Source organism: Typopeltis vanoorti, chromosome 2 (assembly GCF_054136105.1).
Source record: "Typopeltis vanoorti isolate ZY-2024b chromosome 2, IOZ_Tvanoo_1.0, whole genome shotgun sequence".
In the NCBI taxonomy this organism is placed as follows: Eukaryota; Metazoa; Arthropoda; class Arachnida; order Uropygi; family Thelyphonidae; genus Typopeltis; species Typopeltis vanoorti.
The window spans coordinates 77,856,112-77,877,406 of NC_143550.1; the positions used below are offsets into that span (position 1 = coordinate 77,856,112).

The 21,295-nt window shown below is 33.5% G+C and overlaps 1 protein-coding gene and 1 long non-coding RNA gene across 6 annotated transcripts in view; one reads left to right on the forward strand and one right to left on the reverse strand.

Annotated features, from left to right (window-relative positions):
* The window catches only part of LOC150109197 (uncharacterized), a 181,142-nt gene that overhangs the window by 99,555 nt on the left and 60,292 nt on the right, over positions 1-21,295 (forward strand). The window contains exon 4 of one of the 3 annotated variants that reach the window (XR_016550234.1): positions 15,180-15,937. The exons of the other annotated variants lie outside the window; for them this stretch is intronic. This is a non-coding gene — a long non-coding RNA (uncharacterized LOC150109197). Of the gene's footprint in view, positions 1-15,179; positions 15,938-21,295 lie in introns of those variants that run through there. 3 annotated transcript variants of the gene reach the window in all.
* Positions 1-21,295, reverse strand: part of LOC150109198 (solute carrier family 41 member 1-like) — a 145,539-nt gene that overhangs the window by 57,037 nt on the left and 67,207 nt on the right. For all 3 annotated transcript variants that reach the window (XM_090411959.1, XM_090411940.1, XM_090411950.1), the window contains 2 exons: positions 14,431-14,575; positions 1,900-2,046 (listed from right to left, as the gene is read on the reverse strand). In XM_090411959.1, the coding sequence (XP_090268085.1) occupies positions 1,900-2,046; positions 14,431-14,575 (292 nt within the window). The remainder of the gene's footprint in view (positions 1-1,899; positions 2,047-14,430; positions 14,576-21,295) is intronic.

Here is a 21,295-nt window from a genome sequence, read left to right on the forward strand (position 1 = left end):
ATGTGAGAGTTACAGAGGTATTTCCTTACTGAGTGTTCCAGGCAAGATTTATGCCAGTATACTTGAGAAATGGTTGAAAAGAATTGTGGAAGAAAAGCTTGGTGAAGAACAAGCTGGAATGAGGTCAAATAGTGGCTGTCAGGATCAGATCTCCACTTTACGACAAATAGTGAAGAAATCATGGGAATATAACAAAGATCTGTATTTAAGTTTTGTCGATCTGGAAAAGGCATATGATAAGGTGCGAAGAGAGAAGCTATTCAATACATTACAGTTATATGGTGTCAATGGGGCATTATATCAAGCAATACTTAGTCTGTATTGAGTTGTAAGTCAGCAGTTAGAATTGATGGAAGTACAGGAAGATGGTTTAATGTTAAATCTGGTGTGAGACAAGGATGTACATTATCCCCTCTGTTATTCATTATCTATATGGATCACATTATGAAGGAAATTTTGATATATTAAACATGATATCAAAATTGGAGATATTAATGTCAGCTCTTTGCTTCATGCAGATGACGTTATACTTCTAAAAATATCCGCTACTACAAGTCTGCAAAATTCCTTGACTAAATTGAATAACTGTTGTAATAGATATGGTATGAAGATGAGCAATAAAAAGACAAAGACAATGAAAATATGTAGAATCGTTGAAAATGTCAACTGCATCATGAACAGAGAACCTGTGGAACAAGTAAAACATTTGATCTACTTACGCATGATTTTTAGTGATGATGATAGACAACAGAATCAACAAAGTTGGTATGGTAGGAAGTCAATTGAATAAATTCATATGGAATAAGAGAGAAATTGGTCGGAACACTAAATTAGCTGTATACAAGACAGTGTTCTAACCAGTTTTAACTTATGGATCTGAGAGCTGGGTCAGATGTAAAAAACTTGACCAAAGACTAGAGACCACAGATATGAGAGTCCTGAGAAAGATTAGAGGTGTGAACAGATGGCATCAATGGCAATATCATATTAAAAACGAGGATATTAGGAAAGAACTTGATATTGCCAGCATCCAGGAATGCGTTAGCAGAGCTAATCTCAGGTGGTATGGTCACTTAAACAGAATGGGTGAGGAAAGATTAGCAAAACAGGTTGGTAGGAAAACGACCCAGAGGAAGACCAAGATATAGGTGGATTGATACGGTACAATGTACCTTAGACGATAGAAATATATGATCTGATAATGTTGGAGTCTTGACAAGTAACAGACTGATTTGGAGGAAAATTGTAGATAAGAAGTTAGTAATGATGCAAGTTTTTCATGTAGTACTATCATATCCTATACACCTCCTTAAGGGTACATGGCAGGAATTTGATGATGATGTGCCTAGTGAACATCTTGTCATACAAATATATTATGTTTCTGCATTTTGTTTGATTGAATTTATGTTATGTGTTATATCTGTATATATGTGTGTGTGTGTCATGCAACAGAAATATAATTCCCCCCCCCCATTCAAAATATTTTTTGTAAAGTGGACTTTAATTACTGGCAATCAATTCATTTAAAATTAAATATAAGTGTAACAAACTGCAAAATTACAAAAAATGTTTAGGCCAGACTATACAAAATATCAGTCAACAAAAATTTATTTTTGGGATTTAGGTTTTTTCCTCCCCTGCAGCTTTTGTTTTGATCAATGGAAATTTAATTGTTTATTTTAATTTAATTTAATTAATCACACTCTTAGAGCAGAAATGTTTAAGGCATTATGCAAGAAAAAATCCTTATATGTATAATGCTGTCTTGAATTTTTATACACTTAGGTGCCTCCCCAAAAAAAATATCTGATGTGCAACTATTTCTAATTAGTGATAATTTAAGTTCATTTACTTTTTCATTGTTAATATGTGGTCAATTTCTTAATAAATATTACTTACCTATCCTATTATATAACAAATAACTCACGCCTGCAAGTAGACTTAATGTAGTCAAATCTCCTAAAGATGCAGCAATAGGAGTTGCTACGTTGTCAGGATTGATGTGACATTTGCGGGAAAATATTACAACACCCACCATGATCAAACCTTTAAAAAAACATTGTACATGTTATACACAATCTAAGATGACTGGGAAATTCTTAATCAAGAATATCAAATAAAATAAAAAAACAAATATATCTGTAAAAATAACCATTTTTACAGATATTTTATCTGTAAAATAAATTGTAAAACATAACTGCAATAATAAATAATAATTGGAATTTATCTAGACAATAAGGATTACAGAAAGGAAAGAAGCTACAGCATTTAACTTCATGACAGAGAAGGATAAATCTCACTTGGTTTGCTTAAAAGACAAGCTTGCCATGAATTGTGAAACACAGTGGCGTAGCTAGGGGTGGGTGGGGAGGGGGCAGTCCGCCCGAGCGGCACTTTTCACATGAGACACAATTTTATTTTTCGACGATTCTTCTATTTATGTTAACTTACTAATTTTATTACTTAATAATTAGTTTTCAACAACTATACTTACAACTAAAATAAACATAATGTTTTAATTTCTTTCCCTACGTTGTTTTGACTTTTTGTAATATTTTTGGTGTGCATTGAGAGAGGCAGCACACTCGGGGAACGCCCCGGGCAGTAAAAGCTCTAGCTATGCCACTGGAAATACATACTTTTCATTGAAACCAAAAGCACTATATAATAATAATAATACTAAAAACTATCAGTACTGATTTTTGAATATTAAATATCCAAACGTTAATTTATATTTTTTGAGGGGGGGGGGGGGACTGCAAGTAGGTGGAGTATAACATCATTCTGCAGCAGAGAGACATGAATTTGTGTATTCATGTCATGCACAAGGCAGAAGAGAAAAGTTTGGCATGTAAAAATAAATAACCAATAATTAAGAGGATTTTTATATGACTGTGTGCAACAAACTACCATAAGGCAAACTATCATAGAACATATGTTCCATCATGCGATTCTATAATCTAAAGATATGACTCACGCTCATTTAAGGAGAAATAATAACCTATGAGAAAAATTCATAGCAGGAAAAAGAGATTACCAATAATAAGCACTTCCTTGGTGATGTGCCACACCAATCCTCACCTGATGGTCTGTTGTATGTTTTTCTGGAGGTTTCAATTCTCTGAAGATCAGCCACACCATCCATCCATCTTATTCCTCTTTTCCCAGTAACTTTACCTTCTATTACTTATTGTGTTGAGAAGTCCTCCTTCCATTGGACACACTGAAATTCCTTTCAATATGTCCAAAGTATAACATGCTTTCTTCTGTCAATATCTTTAAGCAGCCTTAAAGTTATTGATTGCCTTTCAGTATATGATATCCTCAATCTCAAAAGTAGCTATCCTTTTCCTATCAGACTTTTTTAGATTCAAAGTCTCACATCCATAAGTCACTGTTGGAAAAACAGCTGCATTTAGAATCCTCAACTTTGTTCCTATGGAGATAGAGTCATTCAAGATTTTAGACAAGTCTCTGACTGTTGTTTTAACCATTCCTAATCTTCTTCTGATGTCTTCTGAGCAGCAATTCTTCACATTAATAATGGATGCCAAGTACTCAAAAAACATGCTGACTTCCTCCATTTCTTTCTCCATTAAGGTACACTTGTTTCTCAGGAGCTTCCCTGTCTATATTTTCTTTGAGAACCATAATCTTTGTCTTGCTAGGATTGAGCTGAAATCCTCTTTTCTTACTGATCTCATTAACTTTGTCAAGGATTCATCCTAATTCATCCTTGTCGTTACAAAGGATGCTGTGTTATCAAAATAGCTCAGATTACAGATCAATTTGCTACTTATCCCAATTCCAGAGTTAAGCTCATCCAATGCTACATGCATGATGTCCTCAGCATAGATAATAAACAGGTGAGGAGAAAGTACACAACCTAGCCTAAATCCTTGTTGACCTTAAGCCAATTAGTATAACTTACATGGCTATTTGCTCACTGTATAAGTTAGCTATCAACCTGATAATTTGTTGAGGAAAACCCATTATTTTCATTATCCTCCCCCAACACACACAATTTCATATGCTGGACACGGTCAAAAGCTTTGGAGTAGTCTATGAAACATTTCCATAGGAAGTCTAAATTCTTTATACTTTCAATGATCTGATCTCTGGTAGACACCTTGCCTTTCCTAAAACCTGCTTGTTCCTCCAATATCTCTGCTTCAAATTTGGCCTCAATCCTATTTAGAATGATCCTTAATAAAATCTTGCTTGTATGGGAGATTAAACTAATAATTTTATCTTTCACTCTCAAAATGTACACATATTATATGTAAAAATCAATGAATTAATACATTCATGGCAGAGTTTTGCATGAGTTACACATCTAGCAGGAGCTTACAACATGTCAATACTGCACTGGCAGCATATTTACACACATTCACCAATAAACATGTAATTTCGTTTTCAAGTTTCTTTTGATAGCTCTTATGAACTATCTTCATGGTATAAAAAAATCTAAAGTAATGTTTCTAATTTCAAGTTTTTATACATATATAACATTTGCTTGTAAAATATTATGCATTACATAAACGGAGTGCACCAAAGTGAAAAATGTGAATAGCTAGTGATATTTCTATTTTTTGATCATACACCTCTGAATCAAAAAATTAGAATAATCAAAGAAAATGTGTTGAATGATTTGAAATTTTAAATTTATTGCATAGAAAACAATTATTACCAAATATGAATTAGCATAATCATATGTACTTTGTAGATTATATAACCATGTAAAAATATAATATAAATTATAAGAAAACTGTTATTTTATTTGAAAACATTCACAAAATTAGAATAATTTTTAATGTGATTCAAAATATTAGAATATTCCAAATTTCTCTGACTGGTTTTGAGGAGAGCATAGAAATAGCATATATTTCATTAGCTGTGGGAGTGACTCATGTGAGGAATTGTTTGCACATGGATTTCAGTTCATTATTTGCTGCACGTAGGTCAAACATGTGACATATCAGAAGCTAAGAAGTTTCATATGGTGTGTCTACACAAAGAAGGCCAAACTCAACAGTTTATAGCTAAGGAATTGAAATGTGCTCAAGCAAGCATGAGTATTGAGACAATATTCTAATAACTGGAGTTTTCAAAATAACCACTGCAATAGCGGTTGAAAGGTAACAACTATATCAAGAGATGAGATGAGATTGAAGAATATCATGAAGAAAAACCACTTCTGAAGTGTAAGGTATTTTCACAGGAGATGGAAAGAACTAAGTGTGAATGTATCCAAATCTATGATGGTGAGACAACTTCACAAATTGGATTTTAAATCACGTGTACCTAAGATGAAGCCGCTTATGACTTCCAAGCAAAAGGCAGCTAAAATGCGATGGTGTAAGCAAAGACTTGTGGGGTCAAGAGGACTGGAAAAAAGTACTTTTTAGCTGTTTTGAAACATGTCAAAGAATATGTGTTTGCATCTTAAGCAAGAAGCGTTTGAAAAAGAATGCATGAAACATTCGGTGAAATTTGCAACCTCAGTCATGGTATGGGCTTGTATGACTGCAGAGGGATCAGGTAGGCTGCGTATTTGTATAAAAGAGTCAATTCCAAAGCATAAGAAGAAATTCTTGAGCATCGGCATCTTACTGGCATTGGAAGGTTCAGCTTCTTGTCACACTTCCAAGGCCACTACTAGATGGCTCAAAGAAAGGCAAATCAATATAATTCCTTGGCAGGTAAACTCACCAGATTTAAACCTCATTGAGAATTTGTGGGGAATTATGAAGACATATCCTCAAGAAGTTGCCTCAGAAATTGTTTTTCATCTGCAGACCATATTGGCATGTTTTGATAAAAAAGCCTGAAATGCCCAACAGTTTACAAAAGTTCACGAAAGCTAAGGGAGGATGCAATAAAGTACTAATTATCATGGTGTTTCCCTTTGATTGTAATTTTTGTGCATTTATTTTCACATTATTCTAATATTTTGAACACGTTAAAAATTATTCTAATTTTGTGAATGTTTTCAAATAACAGTTTTCTTATAATTTATATTGCATTTTTATGTGTTTACATGAATTTTTACATAAATAGCAAATGTTTACATAAATAGTAAACTAATGAAATATTCCAAAAACTTTATTTTAGAAGTACAGAATGAATTTAGAAAAGGACGATCATGTATAGACCCGGCCTTTTGCCTAAAGTTAATAATAGAGAAAAGAAGAGAATACAATTTAGAAACACATACTGCATTTATTGACTTTGAAAAAGCATTTGACAAAGTTAAAAGAAACATATTATTTAACATATTAAAAGAAAAACAAATACCAAATAATATCCTAAAAGCTATCACAAGTATATATGAAAATAATCAAATACAAATAAGATTAAATCACGAGCTATCATATACGAGAGAGATAAACCAAGGGGTCCGACAGGGAAGTCCCCTCTCAGCAACTCTTTTTAATATCTACTTAAATGAAATAATAATAAAATGGAATAAAAATTTACATCAAGGAATTAAACTTTCTTCTACAGTAAACTTAAACACTCTCCTCTTTGCCGACGACCAAATAATAATTACAAATTCTGAAGATAAACTACAGAAAGCTATTTTAGATCTAAATGAGATATCTAAAGATTATGGTATGATAATATCAACAGAAAAATCAAAAACTATGGCCTTTAAAGGACAAGATCCAACAAGAACTAAAATAGTAATAAATAACAAGATCTTAGAACAGGTGAATTCGTTTAATTACCTAGGATGTACGATCACATATGAAAATGAAAAAGATATAAACGTAAAAATTGCAAAATATTTTAAAATAACAAGTGTAATTAACTCTATATTTAAACCAAACCTAGTTCAAAAGCAAACCACACTAAAAGTATACAATACATTAGCCCTACCAGTCTTAATATATGGAAGCAAAATGTGGACAATAAAACAAAAAGACAAACAAAGATTAATAACAGCAGAAATGAAGTTTATGAGAAAAACTGCAAAGTATACCCTATTTGATCACAAAAGAAATGAAGAAATTATGAAAGAATTAAACCAAGAACCAGTAATAGAAAAAAATTTAAAAATGTGAAAAGTAAAATGAATTTCTTTTACTTGATTGAATTTTAATTGAAATTCACTTAGATGACTTCTAAGGCTGGAACAGGCCATGCTAGGCCTAAATCCTTGATATGCATGATGATGATGTGTTTACATGGTTATATAACCTACAAAGTACGTAGATTTAGATGATGCTAATTCATATTTGATAATAATTATTTTCTATGCAATAAATTAGAATTGCAAATCATTCACATTTTCTTTGATTTGGAGCTGTACACACCATTAGAAGTTAACTACAAAAGCACCAAAAGAAAATAAAGGCAATCATTGAAGTTAGTTTTCATCCATTTATTCCTAGGAATAGAGTTGCACTTGCATATGCTGCTATAATGAACTGCTGTGCTATAATTTCAAGAGCTTTTTTTTTTTAATTTAATAAAACATTGCTTTGAGAAAGTTTGAGAGTAATGTATACTCAGTGAAAAGAGAATTCACGTGTGTTCCAATTATTAAATTCATTGAACGTGCAAAATTTTATATACTGGGATTGAATGGAAACCTTACCTGCTATAATGGATATGGTTGCCATTCTAATTTCCCTCTAGTACTATTATCATCATTATAACTATCATCAGAAACCTCTATGAAGTCAAGGACTCATCAAGGAGGTCCATAGATCACACATACCAGATGCCATAACTTCTTAAACTCATTATTGCTAGAAGCACTCACCACTTCAACAAACAAACTGTTCCACTCAATCATTGCTCTGTGAGAGAAAAATCTAATTCTCATCCCTTTCTGAACACAAATTAACTTCTGCAGATGCTCCCTTGTCCTGTGTCCACCTTCCACATAAAAAATTTCATTGGCCAATAACATCCTTTAAGAAGTTTTAAAGCCTCCATCATATCACCCCTCTCCCTCTTTCTCCTGTTTACCAGTTTGTGCAGTCCACATATACTCTGAATGTGTCCTCATAATCTATATACCATAATCCCAATATCATCTTTGTTACTCACCTTTGCACTCTTTCCATAGCTTCCTTAACCCCTATGAACTCTGGAGACCAAATATTCAGACAGTAGTTCAGGTGTCATATCAAAGTCTAAGAAAGAAAAATTCCTTCCTTATTTATCTTTACATGTCCATGTTTATTTCAACATGAAAACTACCTTTGTGACCTTCGAACTTTAGTTTCCTAATATGGTGGTACTCCAAGATTCCTAGCCTCAGTTTCTTGTAACATAATCCCACCAATATAGCATCGCACTGGAAATCCCATCAAGCCAAAGTGCATAAATTATACTTCCTAACATTGAATTGACAGCCATTATCATTTGACAACATTTAAAGTCTATTCAAATCATTCTGTAAGTGATGGATATCAATCAGTAGCATTCCTGAAATCAACTCCACAAACTAAAGCCTCTTCTTTCCATTACCCATTTTTCTTAAAAAAAAATTTCCCTTATCCATTATTTTGAAACATTTTTTGGGCATTTTAATGTATTTCTTACCACAAAGTAAAATTTTTACTGTGTTTTGCTTGCACCTGAGTACAATAGTATGAGGAAAATGTAATTTTTCCTACCACAGTAATTTACTGCACTATGAGGGTGGTCTGAAAAGTTCTTGGTCTAACAGTGAAAAAATGAATTTATAATTTCAAAATTATTTTTATTTTTCAACATAATCTCTCTTAACCTTCCAAACGGCCAGGATGTCTATAGACGTCCAGCTAAATCTGGATATGATTCAGCCCACCTGTTTAAAGAACCAGGATAAGAAGTGCAATTTGACCTTCCTGTCCATCAGAAGGTGTGATAAACCCTCACGCTGAAGAGAACGGGTAATCGGATTATCTCATGTTCGTAGCTACCTCTCAGTTGCCTATAACAAGAAACGCAGATCCTTGTTCTATGCTGGGTAACTGGATTTTAGTTATATAGGATAGACTAAAAATAGAGAAATTATTTATATTTTTGTTTTCTCTTTTTATTGTACAATACAATTTTAATTTCTAGACAAAATAAAGGTCTTGCATAATTTCTTCACTTAAATATTGCCTTACCTTGGAGAACCAATTTCATTTTTAATTTTTTGCGCTAATTTTTTTCTAATCGCTTTCTAGACAAAACATTTTGCTTTGTTCTCGAAGAAATTAATTCACGATAATTATTTGAAATATTCTTTTCAAAAAAGAAAAGAAAACCGGCTGCCGATGTTCCAGATTATATTATTTTTATTTTTGTACAAAACCATCGAAATCGAATAATACTTCACAGATTTCCTTTAGGACATGCTGGAGCAACTTTGCTTTATAGAGAATAACATGAAATTCTTTAATCATATCACTAAATTTTTTCTTTATATTATATAGTAATCTACTGTTCTTTGTACTTTCACTTTCTTGGTTTTCCTGTATAATCGGTCTTTATAGAATGAAATAAACAGTTATTTAAATTTATATGTATATATTTTCTGCTAGTTTATATATTTTTCACCAATTTTAATATAAGTGATACTTTTGCGTATATTCTCTAATACAAAATATGTATACGTGCATGCATCAAATGTGAAATTTCATATTTTCACAACAGAAATTAACTTTATTTCGACTTTGATAGCATCACCCCCCCCCTCCCATTGCAACATTACCAGACACCTGAAAGCTTTTATGAAACATAGGTACAGTTTTTATTTCATTCGTGATTTTTCCATAATAATTGTTCCACATAACGTTTATTTTTTACGACACAGAAACTAAGTTTTGATTATTATAAATTTGCAAATTATAAATCAGGAAGTTATGTGACGTTGTCTAATTGGGGAAATTAATATTTAAAAACACTGTCATCCTACAAATGCAATATCAGAATATGCTTCGAATGTCTGCTAATCAATCAGAAAGATGGAAAAACAGAACACGGAATTTCTACCTGTAAAATATTCAGTTATTGCACGAGGTACTTTAGCGTGCTGCCTTCTGGGCATGTTCTTTTGATCTAGTTCCCAGTGTGTGTGTGTGTGTGTGTGGTGGGGGGGTTTAGTCATCTCCATTAGTTGTTATCTCCACAACTTGTTACTGGGCAGAAAGGAATATTAGAAAGTATACCCAATATACAATTCATTTGTGAGATGGCAAGCAAGAGCAGCAGCAGCAGTAATTTTTTTCGAGATAATTATCAAATAATTTAGAATTTTTCGATAATAAAAGTGAAACTGATCACTATAAATAAAGAAATCATTTTTGGCATAAATACTTCATCAGCCTGTAAAAGAAATGTCAGTTTTACTGTTGTTAGGATATCTGAACAACAGAAAACGAAACAAGACATTCTTGTTTGAGGCAATTTAGTGCGACTTCTTGGAAACTTTCTGTCTTGTGTTTCTCAAAAGAGTAATCTATGACTTTTAGCTTTTCCTCTAGGTAAGAGAATTATTGTCCAGCATTTCTAAGACGTATTTCAGAAATAGCAATCAGCAGAAATAGAAGTAGTAATATTTAGATTTTTTTTTTAAAAAAAAAGAAACAGAAATAACACAATTGAAATTTCTGTGTGTGGTATACAGTTACGTGTTGAAAATACAGCATAGTATTTCTAAATCTTAGAATAATTTCAGCAGAGTGCTGATTTCAGATTCAAAGAAAGAGTACAGAATTAGAAGCTTCGATATACAACAATGTTATTGCTTTATTTCTTTTGTCAAAACAGTAAACTGAAATACGAGATTTTGAATACCGTCTGAAAGCTTTCAAAGCTGTAGAAATTTAAAGTAGTTATGCAACTCAGTTCCAGGACAGGAGAGGGGGGGGGGGGTGTTGCAGTAAAAAATCCTAAAAATGAGCATACATTTTTAATCATTCCATACAGGATATCCTTCCTATTATATTTTCAACATATCTACAGTGGTTAAGCACTGGATATTATAGTAATGTGTATCCTACAGAAAAAAAAAACAAAAAAAAAAAACCTCTGTTGCAATTTTCAGCAAAAGAAGAAGGCGAAGAGTCTCTGATAAAATACCATTAGGTATAAATTTTTGATACTAAAAGGGGCACAATATCGGAAATCGAGTAATGCAGTTTATAATCATTTGTTGTTCATAAAAAAAAAACAATCGTTCCTGAAACTGAAATGTGACAACCCATATAAAGTTATTTTGCAAAGAAAGAAAGCAAGATGTCATATTTATTTCACTAAATGTTATTTAAAAATATACAGATGTTTATAAACATCTGTATATTTTTAAACAGATGTTTAAAACATCTGTTTAAACGTAAACAGATGTTTGAAAATTCGTGAAAAAGAATTTTTGAAAAGAGACACAATAAATAAATTGTTTAGCAAAAAAAAAAAAAGATCAAATATCCAAGTACAGTGAAGAAAATTCGAAGTAACAGAGCACATGTAAAGACAAGTGACACAAAAGTTGCTCAACCACAGTTAATCCTCTAATGGCTCTCAAATCGCCGTTAAGGATTAACAGCGGAGGAGGGCAAATACTTGATAAAAGATAGAATGCCGATGAAGTTTTGATCCATGAAAATGTCTGAGGTAGTCTTGCTATTTCATCCACCTTGGCCGGTAGGAAGGTTAAGACAAATACATTTATTTCAGTGATGCTCCAGGGCCATTATCCTGTCCCTGTAGTGGTTCTCAGTAAGATCTGCAAAATACCCCTCTACAGCTGAATTCGAAGAAAAACGCTGCCCAGCGAGGAAGAGTTTTAGTTTTGGGAACAGAAGTCAGAGGGAGCCAAATCTGGGGAATAAGGTGGATGTTCCAACAATTCATAGTGCATATCCCTTAATTTTCCCATTGCCAAAACAACTTTGTGAGCAGGTGCATTGTCCTGATGAAAGACTACTTTTTCTTCTGCAAATCAGGTCTTTTCTCACAAATTTTTTTGTCTAGTCTGGTTAAAAGATCAGAATAATATTCCCCGGTTATTGTCTTCTTTGACGCTGAACAACTGGCTTCTGTCCACTGTTTTGACTGCTGTTTGAATTCTGGTGTGTAATGGTGAATCCAAGTCTCATCCATAGTAATAAATCTATGTGCACTCAACCTTGCACAAAGCTTTTTCATTTGCAATTCTTCATGCAAAACATATCCTATATGTTCTTTTGAAATGCCTATAGTCTCAGCAATTTCAAGCACTTTGACTCGCCAGTCATCCAATACCATATCATGCACTTAATCAATGATTTCTGGTGTTGTTACACTTTTTGAACATCCTTCATGTGGATCATCTTCAAGGCTGGTATGGCCATCTTTAAACTCGGCAGCCCATTTCTTAATTGTCGAAAACTAAGGAGAAGAGTGCCCATAAACTTTTATGAATTTCGAATGAATTTCTTTTCGCGTTAAACCTTCTTTTACAAAGAATTTTATAACTACACGATACTTAATTTTATCCATTTCAAGGGATACAGACAACACTTTTGCTTCAGACAGCTGTATGAAACAAACTACTTGATAGAATGACTTGCAGTTTCACATGGATGCTTATGACAGATGTACGAACTTAGAAAAAAAAAAACTTGCTGATAGTGTTGCCATCTATGGTCAAGAACTTTTCAGACCACATATACTACAAGTGTAAATTATCAGACATTCATTTGTACATAACAAATCTACTTGTATTCATTCCTATTCTTTTCAGGATCACTTAAGGGTCAAATCTGCATAATGGAGAGAAACCTCCAGATAGCATCTTATGTAATGTAGAGAACCAACTGAGGATACCTAATAACCAATCTTCAATTTCTAGTGGTGTATGCCTTGAGCATATATCTACCTGGATAATGAACAAACAAAGCTGGGCTAATAAATTAGGATTTAGCTGACCAAACTGTATTCTTATTGGCTTAAACCATAATGCAGAATGATTATAATACAATTTCATGCCAGTTGATGTCACTGAGTTAAACAATGCCTCAACTTTTTAGTCAGGTAACAAGTGTGAACAGTGGGAACTCAGCTATTGGATGATTGATTTTTTTTTTTTTTTTTTTTAAATTTGCTTTTTATTATGGTGCAAAACCATCAAGGGTCATGCTGCACAGGACATAGCAGTACATATGATAATTGGTTAGTAGGACAATCACAAACGTCCATACTCTTGGCAGGATTCGAAACTGCAATCTCTTGGCTGGAGAACAGATACGCTAACCACTTGGCCAACCAGATCAGCTCAGCTACTGGAACTAACTCCAACTCAACATCAGCAGACTTAAAGGTTAGCACCATCAGCAGAAAAGAAATGAAACTAGCAGAAGACAAAAACAAGTAAGATTCTTCTAAGCAACAAACACCAGATGTTACATTTAGGCAATAATGATCAGGAACAAGAAGGAGTAGCTATATAATATAATATAGTATTTAATATTAAATACAAGGATAATCTTCTTGAATGGAAGGGATATTAAAGGTAGCGTTATGCAGACAAATATCAGAATAAGGAATTGGACAATGACACTTATGTGGGCTTATGATCCTACAGAAGGTTCTACTAAGGAAGAAGTGGAGAAATGTTTCAAGACATTAAAGAAAGAAACTGATGTGAAGAAAAACCAAAACCTGGAGATTTAAACAGCAGAGTAGGAAATGATTACCAGACTTGTAGAAATGTTTTGGGAAAATTTGGAGAAAAGAGAAGCTAATAATAATGGCAAGAGCTTGCTGGAGTTTTCAGAAAATGGACTAATCATTTACTAATACCGTGTTCCATCTTAAACAGGTGCACAAATTCACATAGAAAAAAGACAAGAAATAAGAAGTCTACGTTATTGTTGAAACTGATATCTTTACTCCTTAAGACTGAGCTCTGACCCACGTATTGCGCTTTTTATCTCCAATGGTAATACCAAGTAATGTTCTTTCCATTTTCCTCTGGGTAATTCTCAACTTGTGGATTTTTTTTTAAGTCTAAGTCCATGTTTCACTTCCACATGTCGTGACCAGAAGTATACAACTATCGAATATTTTTCTTTTATGGCAAATTGGGATGTTTCCTTTGAGGCTTCACAGTGTTTTCCAAAGGCTGTCCAACCAAGTTGAATTCTACATGTAATTTTTGATTCACAGCCTTCTTCCCATACTGTGATCTTTTGTCTTAGGTAAACATAGGAGGTTACTATATCAATTTCTTGGCATTCCATTTGTACTGACTTTTTGGCAATGTATTTATTATACATTATTTTTGTTTTGTCTTTGTTTATATTTAAACTTTCTTTTTTACTTTCTGTATTCAATTCATGGATCATTTGTTGGAAGTTCTGCAAGTTTTCTAAGAGAAATTTCCATTAACTGTAATTTCTCTGTTTTTCCAATCCATATTTTTAAAAATTTCTTCTAATAATTACATAAAAATACACTTACCTAAAACTAAACTTGCTAAAGATGCTGTTACTAGACTAGCAGCACACAGAAGAAGTGCATGATCAATATCAAACTTTCCCTCTGGTATCCAACCCATTATCATAGCAAACAGTGAAGCAAGAAATCCAACCACAATAGCCTGGCACTAAAAAAAAAAAAAAAAAAGCATTGAAAAATTAGCATAAAAAGGCTTCCCTTCAAACAATATAATAATTTCATCAGCAACAGGGATTCTCAAATAGACTGCGGTTGAAAGGACTTTTCATATACCATAGGTGATTTTAGTCTGGCTTAATAATCAGTATATCGAGTGATTATAATACATTTTTTGCAAGTATTCTGATACAAATAACATTTAGAAATTTTAGTTGCATTTAAGTCAGCTGACACCATACAAATTTTATGAATTTAATATTTCTCTAGCGTAATATCAGCATCTTCAGTGCTATCACTGCTGACAGCTGATACCATTAAGAAATCATGAAATCAAATAAAGTAGTAATCAGGTTGGAAATATCTAAAATATATAAAAAAAAATATTTTTTATATAAAAAATAATAATAATGAAATAAAATAAAAAATAAAATAATAATAATATAATAAAATAAATAATAAAGCAAAAAATATTCTGTCTTCCCCCACAAACCATTGTAAACTTGTAATATATTAGTACCTAGAATGGGATATGTTTTTTTTTTTGTATCAGTTTTTATTTACCTATTTATGCATTTCTTTAATTTCTTTTTTAGATAAGAAACCATGCTCTACAGACCAAACATCGAACCTTTCCAAGCCACTTCAGATATGCAATAAGCAGGACCATGGTCTCATACCAGGTAATGAGATTCCTCCACTACCTACAGATAGTCATGAACATCCATGCCCACAGTGAGATTCAAACCTAAAGTCTAATGAATATAATCTCCAACTCTTCAAGAAACACATTCCTTTTTTATATCTTTAATCAGTTGTCTACATAGGACACTGTCATGTTATGGGTCTTGAGACACCTCATGTATGGGAATGACATTAAAAACAGAGGTACAGCAAGGGATCTTCAACTCCCACCCCCCATCTCTACACTAATGGCAATATATTCTCCATTTGGCAAATACAACTTAGGCACAATCATTCCTCTTCGATCTCAACATTCAGCACCCCCGAATCCAATTCACCAGAGGGAAAAAAAAAAAAAAAAAAATATTAGACTGTCTTTTTTTAGACATTAACTTTCCAAACAGTTCTTTCTTGCTTTACAGAAATTCTACTCACAAGAGTACATATATATATATTTTCACAAACTTTCCCATTATCCCGTCTCAACAATACACTACCATAAAAACCCTTGTTAACAGAGCCCCAACTAATCTCTCTTGCAATCAGGTTTCCCTCACAGATGAACTCTTCTTTATTTACTGAACCTTCTTACCACCTCTCTTCTTACCAAAAAAAAAAAAAATTAAAATAATTGCTCCTGCATCTGACGTTTCTCAACAATTCTCTATACTGGGCACTTCAGAAAAAAACTTTATAAAGAAATATCTCTGTGCCACTTTGAAGCACACTGGGCTTTTATCTACTTGTCTAAAGATTACTCCCTCCCCACTCATATTCTAGGAATATACAAGGTTCCTTATTCCTGCAACCTATCTTATTATAGTCAAATCTGCCAACATCAATCTTGAAGAATAACAAGAACTATATCTGCCACCACAACTATTGTAAGTGAGGTCTAGCTGACCATGCCCTGGATATCCTGCACAGAATTAAAAAACTACTATGCTTCACTACAGCAAATTTAAAATAAGCTAACCAAATCTTAATAAACATAATTGCATGAAACTTCCCAAGATATGAGTAACTAATTCTTGGGTCACAAGAGTCGAAGCACAAAATATAGCTTTCCTTAGCTAAATGCCAACCATGTCTTCTAATGGTATGACCTGTTGTCTCAAAAGGACTATGGCAACTGAGTCTTGCTAGTATAAACATATCTATAGTAGGAGGAAATAACAACTACTATACTATTAGTACACTTGCTGATGAGTGGTCAATTTTATAAGGATCTGACCTGATTATTTAAACTGAGTGGATCTGATTATGGTTTTGAATCTGGATATGAAAAAAAATAATGTTTCACTGGCTGGTCTTTGTGAAAGAGAAGTCATTGCTGTGTCTCTCTGTTTGCTTGGTTTCCCCAACTCAGGTAGACTGATATACAGGATACCAAATATCATCTAATGACTAATTAGGCACAAAGGTCATCTCTCAGTACCTGGACCCTCATTGCTTCTGAAAGCATCACTAGACTTTAACTGATATGTCAGTGACAACTAATTTATGTATCTTAATCTGAAGGAAACTGGAAAATAGGTTAATGTCCCAAACCTGCAAATTAGGTGAGTGATTTTTCTGGACACTGAAGCAAACAAAAAATTATTCTTCCACAGACCTAATAAAACTTTTCTATCGATATAGACTTGGAACATAAGGACAATGAATCAAGACTTGTCTGATGTCCTCACTGAAGAATTTCACAAATTAGTTCTTTGTTCTCAGGAAGTAAGTCAGATGGGAAAAAGCAACATTCAGAAGGGCAGAACTTCATTCATATACTGAAGATGCGAGTATAGTAAACATCAGCAAGGTCCAGGACTGTTATTAAACAAATTATAGGAATGTGCTTTTTGGATATAACTGTATTAACGCAAAGCTTACAACTGCTAAATTTAAAACTTGGATTAGAGCTCAGAATATGGCTAGCTACTATGCTCTTATTGAACATTCAAAAGATGGAGAGAAAGAGTGCTTCTTTAAGTAGTGACAAGAATATTAGGTTTAAGAAAAGTGATATGACAGTTATATTAGTGGATTTGAATGACAAGATTGGCAATGATTCCAATTACTAGGCCTGCGTAATTGAATCATTTTGCACTGGAGTGACAATTAATGCATTACAGTGACAATGGTTAGAATTCTTCAGTCTCTCCTTCAGTTATATAAGCTGAATGGACTGAGAACAACCAACACCTATTTTAAGCATAAAGATAGTTACAGGTACACGAGTCTCACATGATGGTATAAAAAAAAATTGATTATATCACAATTAATAGTAATGGGCAAGTTTGGTGTGGAACACTAAGTCATATAGAAACAGATCTAACCAGTACCTTGTTATGAGCACATTGCCATTGAAGCTTCAAAAATGTACTCAAAGGCATACCACTGTCTCTTGTAACACTGAGCAATGTTCATCATCAAATTCCTGACATGTACCCTCAAGGGGGTGTATAGGATATGATAGTACTACATGAAAAATTTACGTCATTACTAACTTATCCACAATTTTCCTCCAAATCAATCTGTTGTCAAGAGACTCCAACATTATCAGATCTTATATTTTTATCGTTTAAGGCACTTTGTACCATATTAATCCACCTATATCTTGGTCTTCCTCTGGGTCGTTTTCCTGCCAACCTGGCAGAGAACACTTGTTTTGCTAATCTTTCCTCGCCCATTCTGTTTAGGTGACCATACCACCTGATATTAGCTCTGCTAAAGCATTCATGGATGCTGACAATGTCAAGTTCTTTCCTAATATCCTCATTTTTAATATGATAATGCCATTCATGTCATCTGTTCACGCCTCTAATCTTTCTCAGGACTCTCATATCTGTGGTCGCTAGTCTTTGGTCAAGTGTTTTACATCTGACCCAGCTCTCAGATCCATAAGCTAAAACTGGTTTGAACACTGTCTTGTATACAGCTAATTTAGTGTTCTGACTAATTTCTCTCTTATTCCATATGAATTTATTCAACTGACTTCCAACCATACCAGCTTTTTGATTCTAATGTCTATTTCCATATTTCATTTACCATCTTCAGTAAAAATCGTGCCTAAGTAAGCTGAAATGTTTTACTTGTTCCACAGGTTCCCCATTCACAACACAGTTGACATTTTCAACAATTCTACCTATTTTCATTGTCTTTGTCTTTTTAATGCTGACCTTCATACCAAATCAATTACAACAGTTATTCAATTTAGTCAGGGAATCTTGCAAACTTGTAGCGGATTTATTTAGAAGTATAACATCGTCCGCATAAAGCAATGAGCTGACATTAAATTCTCCAATTCTGATATCATGTTTAATACCACTTTCTTTCATAATGTGATCCATATAGATAATGAATAACAGAGGGGATAATGTATATCCTTGTCTAATACCAGATTTAATATTGAACCATCTTCCTGTACTTCCTTCAATTCTAACTGCTGACTTACAACTCGAATAAAGACTAAGTATTGCTTGATATAATTTCCCATTGACACCATATAACTGTAACGTATTGAATAGCTTCTCTCTGCACCTTGTCATATGCCTTTTCCAGATCGACAAAACTTAAATACAGGTCTTTGTTATATTTCAATGCTGCTTTCTCAACTATTTCTCATAAAGTGAAGATCTGCTCCTGACAGCCTCTATATGGCCTCAATCCAGCTTGTTCTTCACCAAGCTTTTCTTCCACAATTCTTCTCAACCGTTTCTCAAGTATACTTGCATAGATCTTGCCAGGAACTCAGTAGGGAAATACCTCCGTAATTCTCACATTGTTTTATTTCCCTTTTTATATATGGGTACTATCAGAGCTCTACTCCAATCATCAGGAATTCGTCGCTCTGTCCAGGCTTTCTGAACGATGCAGTGCAGCCACTGTAACACTTTTATACCACCATACTTCAGTATTTCTGGTCAAATATCATCTACTCCTGCTGCCTTTCCACATTTCAAGCCTTTCATTGCTTTTTCTACTTCAAGTATGATTATGTATTCCTGACTGTATGCCTGGTCAGTGTTTTTTTACCACTGTGCTTTCACTGCTTGTTTCATTTAGCAATTTTTCAAAGTAATTACTCCATACTTCAAGAATATCTTTTTCTCACATTTTCATGTCACCTTTATCATTTCTAATTCCTTTTACAGCACTCTTTCCCCCATTTCTAAGCTTCTTCAACAACCTCCAGAATATTTTGCCACCTTCTTGATATTTATTTTCTATTTTCTTGCCATACAAAAGTTCCTGACTTTTGTTTAGGTAGTTATATACAGTGTTTAGCTTTCTTACATTTGTCTCTGTATTCTCTAAGAGAAAAAGCTGACTTATTTGCCAGGAACTTTTGATATGCTTTCTTCTTTTCCTTCAGTGCCTCTTTAACTTCCTGTGTCCACCATGAAGTTCTGATTTTTCTATCCATGTAGACAACCTCACCACATGTCTCTCTGGCTGAATCAATCAGGGTTTTCTTCAAGCTTGTCACCGAATCTCCAAGGTTTAGTTACAGTTCTCAAACTCTTTAATTTTTTCTTCAATAATCTTTGTGTATTTTAGTCTACAGTTCACATCTGAGAGCTGCACAACTTTTATTCGCTTTAAAACTTTCTTACATGGTATTCTTTTCAATATGAAATTCAATTTTATCCTGCTCAAGACTAAATAGTGATCGCTTCCAATTTCAAATCCTCTGTACACACTGGTGTCCTGCACCAGGGAGAAAACATCACTATCAATAATAACATAGTCAATGAGACTTTTCTTATTCCTTGTCTCTTCTCTCGATGTGAATTTGTGCACATTTTTATGTTGGAACATGGTGCTAGTAATAACCAGTCCACGTCCTGAGCAGAAATCCAACAGGTATTTGCCATTATTATTAGCTTTGCTCTTTTCTCCAAATTTTCCCAAAATATTTTTGTATGTCTCACAATCATTTCCTACTCTGCTATTTAGATTCCCAACAAGGACCAACTTTTCCTCTTTCATTGTGTCAGTTGCTTTTTCTAAAGCATCAAAAAATTCCTCCACTTCTACCTTAGTAGAACCTTCTGTGGGACTATAGGCACAAATAAGTCTCATTGTCCAATTCCCCATTCTGATATCTGCCACATCACTCTACTTGAGACTGCCTGCCATTCAAGAAGATTAGCATCATATTTAGTGTTGAATACAATGGCTACTCCTTCTTTTCCTTGATTGTCATTGCCTGAATATAACATTTTGTATTTATTGCTCAGAAAGATCTCACCAATTTTTGTCTTTTTTGTTTCAGTCACCACTATTATGTCAATCTGGTACTTATCTAATTCCTAAGCTAGTTCCATTCAGGCTTCTTATGTTGATAGTACCGATCTTTAACTCTTGTGATGTTGAGTTGGGGTGTGTTTTCAGATTTGTTCCAGTAGCTGACTTTTCGCTGTTTGCCCTGGTTCCCTGGCAAAAACAATGGGGGCCTTGTTTAACTGGGTGACGCCCCAGCCGGCATTAAATTTTGTCATGTTGTACCATCATTTTCTATACTGGTTTAAGCCAATAAGAATACAATTAGGTCTGCTAAATCCCAAATTGTCAGCTGAGTAATGTTGATACTGCTAAAATTTATCAAAGAGCTAGCTTAACACCATCATACGTGGAAAGCGTGTGAGATGGCTTTAAGAAGGCTGTTCATTCTCTACTAGTCAATCTCTTTTATGGATCACTGCTGATTGCAAAGAATGAAGAAATTAATGAACAAATAAAAGCGGTTTAAAACAGATAAAAATTCCTAGTTTAAATAACATGATAGAAAAAGCAAAGAATGCAGTTAGAGAGAATAATCACAAATGACTATAGAAAGTTAACAAGATATGTGGGGGAGAGAGAGAGAATGGGGATGAAGTCATTAAAAAATAATAAAGTGAAGGGCAAGATTCAGTTACCCTCAGACTAGTGATACCTCATAATTTGATTGGTCCCATTACTTCATCTGAGTTTAGACTGAGGTTATAAAGAAATTCAAACTTCATAAATCACCAGGATAAAATGAGGTTAC